This window comes from Poecilia reticulata, unplaced genomic scaffold (assembly GCF_000633615.1).
Source record: "Poecilia reticulata strain Guanapo unplaced genomic scaffold, Guppy_female_1.0+MT scaffold_303, whole genome shotgun sequence".
In the NCBI taxonomy this organism is placed as follows: Eukaryota; Metazoa; Chordata; class Actinopteri; order Cyprinodontiformes; family Poeciliidae; genus Poecilia; species Poecilia reticulata.
The window spans coordinates 84680-86093 of record NW_007615078.1 but is presented as its reverse complement, the minus strand read 5'-3'; the positions used below and the strand labels follow the sequence as shown (position 1 = coordinate 86093).

The 1414-nt window shown below is 59.5% G+C and overlaps 1 protein-coding gene across 1 annotated transcript in view; it reads right to left on the bottom strand.

Annotated features, from left to right (window-relative positions):
• Positions 1–1414, bottom strand: part of camta2 (calmodulin binding transcription activator 2) — a gene marked incomplete at its 3' end in the record, with an annotated part of 21240 nt that overhangs the window by 5011 nt on the left and 14815 nt on the right. Inside the window, exons 16-19 of the mRNA XM_017303493.1 lie at positions 787–962; positions 540–715; positions 261–465; positions 107–178 (exon numbers count right to left, since the gene is read on the bottom strand). Of these exons, the coding sequence (XP_017158982.1) occupies positions 107–178; positions 261–465; positions 540–715; positions 787–962 (629 nt within the window). The remainder of the gene's footprint in view (positions 1–106; positions 179–260; positions 466–539; positions 716–786; positions 963–1414) is intronic.

Here is a 1414-nt window from a genome sequence, read left to right as displayed (position 1 = left end):
TCCTATAATCTGTTTCAGATCATTAAATGAACATTTAGGATTATTTTGCACACCGTCTCTTTTTAAATAAAGTTCATTGAAAGCACACCTGTGCAGCTGCACACACCTGTTTGTACTTCCTGTAGCACCTCTGGATGACGGCGGCCGCCATGTCCTGCTGCTCCTTTAACCTTCGACCCTGCACACACACACAGAGGCGTAATGCGTCCATCGGGCCAGCAGGGGGCGGCCAGTCCTGCTCAGGCCGTYGCCATGGTTACCTTGTATCGGCGGAAGGCGTTCTGGATGATGCGGGCGGCCTCGTACAGCTCCCTCTGCTCGCCGTCCGTCAGCGTCAGCAGAGCGAAGTCTCTCTCCATCTTCCCATTGGCCGACGCGTTCAGGAACTCCGCCCACGCCGCGGACGACGGGGGGCGGAGCCTCTGGAGAGCCAGAGCGCTGAGCGGCGAGGGGGGGCAGACCCGCCTGCAGCAGAAACAGAGCTGTTGGTTCTGGTTCTGGTTCTGGTTCCGGTTCGGGTCCAGCTCCGTCGGGCTCACCTGGGCGGGGACTGGCTGTCCACCGTCTCCAGGTAGGTGGCCAACCAGGTGTCCTGGATGGCCGGGTTGTCCCGCCTCTCTCTGAGCGGAGACTCYGCCCCCCGGGGGAAATCCTCCTGTTTGATTCGCTCCGGCGTCGCCTCGATGATCTGCTCCGCCAGCGTCGCCATGTCCACCTGCCGGGCGGAGCGGCTCTGTTAGGCCAGCCRGGTCGCCATGACGACCTGCACCTGGAGCTCCGGCCTACCTGCAGCACCTCGTCCTCCAGGTACTCTTCCTCCTCTCCTTCGTTCTCGGCGTTCTCGCCGTAGCTCAGCAGCTGCTCCTCCAGCAGCGCACGCCGCCCCGCGCTCTGAGGGGGCGTGTCTGTGGGCGGGGCGTTCTGGTAGTCCATCAGGTCTCTGGAGCCGCTGGCGGTTAACCCTGGGACAGAGGTCAGAGGTCAGAACTTTCACCTTTAGGAGCTGGCACCTAAAAACTTCCATTATTGACATTTTAGATTCAATCATCTATGTATGAACCCAGTAAAGACATACCATAATAACCTGCAGTAAACAGAAACAACATGGAGGACCGTCTTCCTGTTGGGTCATCAGCAAAGAAGCAAACCCGTGTTAGCTCCCCAGGCTAGCACCATGTTAGCCTCCCGGGCTAGTACAGCGTTAGCCCCCCAGGCTAGCATCGTGATAGCCCCGCAGGCTAGCACCACGTTAGCCTCCCAGGCTAGTACAGCGTTAGCCCCCCAGGCTAGCACCATGTTAGCCCCCCAGGCTAGCACCATGTTAGCCTCCCAGGCTAGCACCATGATTGCCCCCCAGGCTAGTACAGAATTAGCCTCCCAGGCTAGCACCGTGTTAGCCTCCCAGGCTAGCACC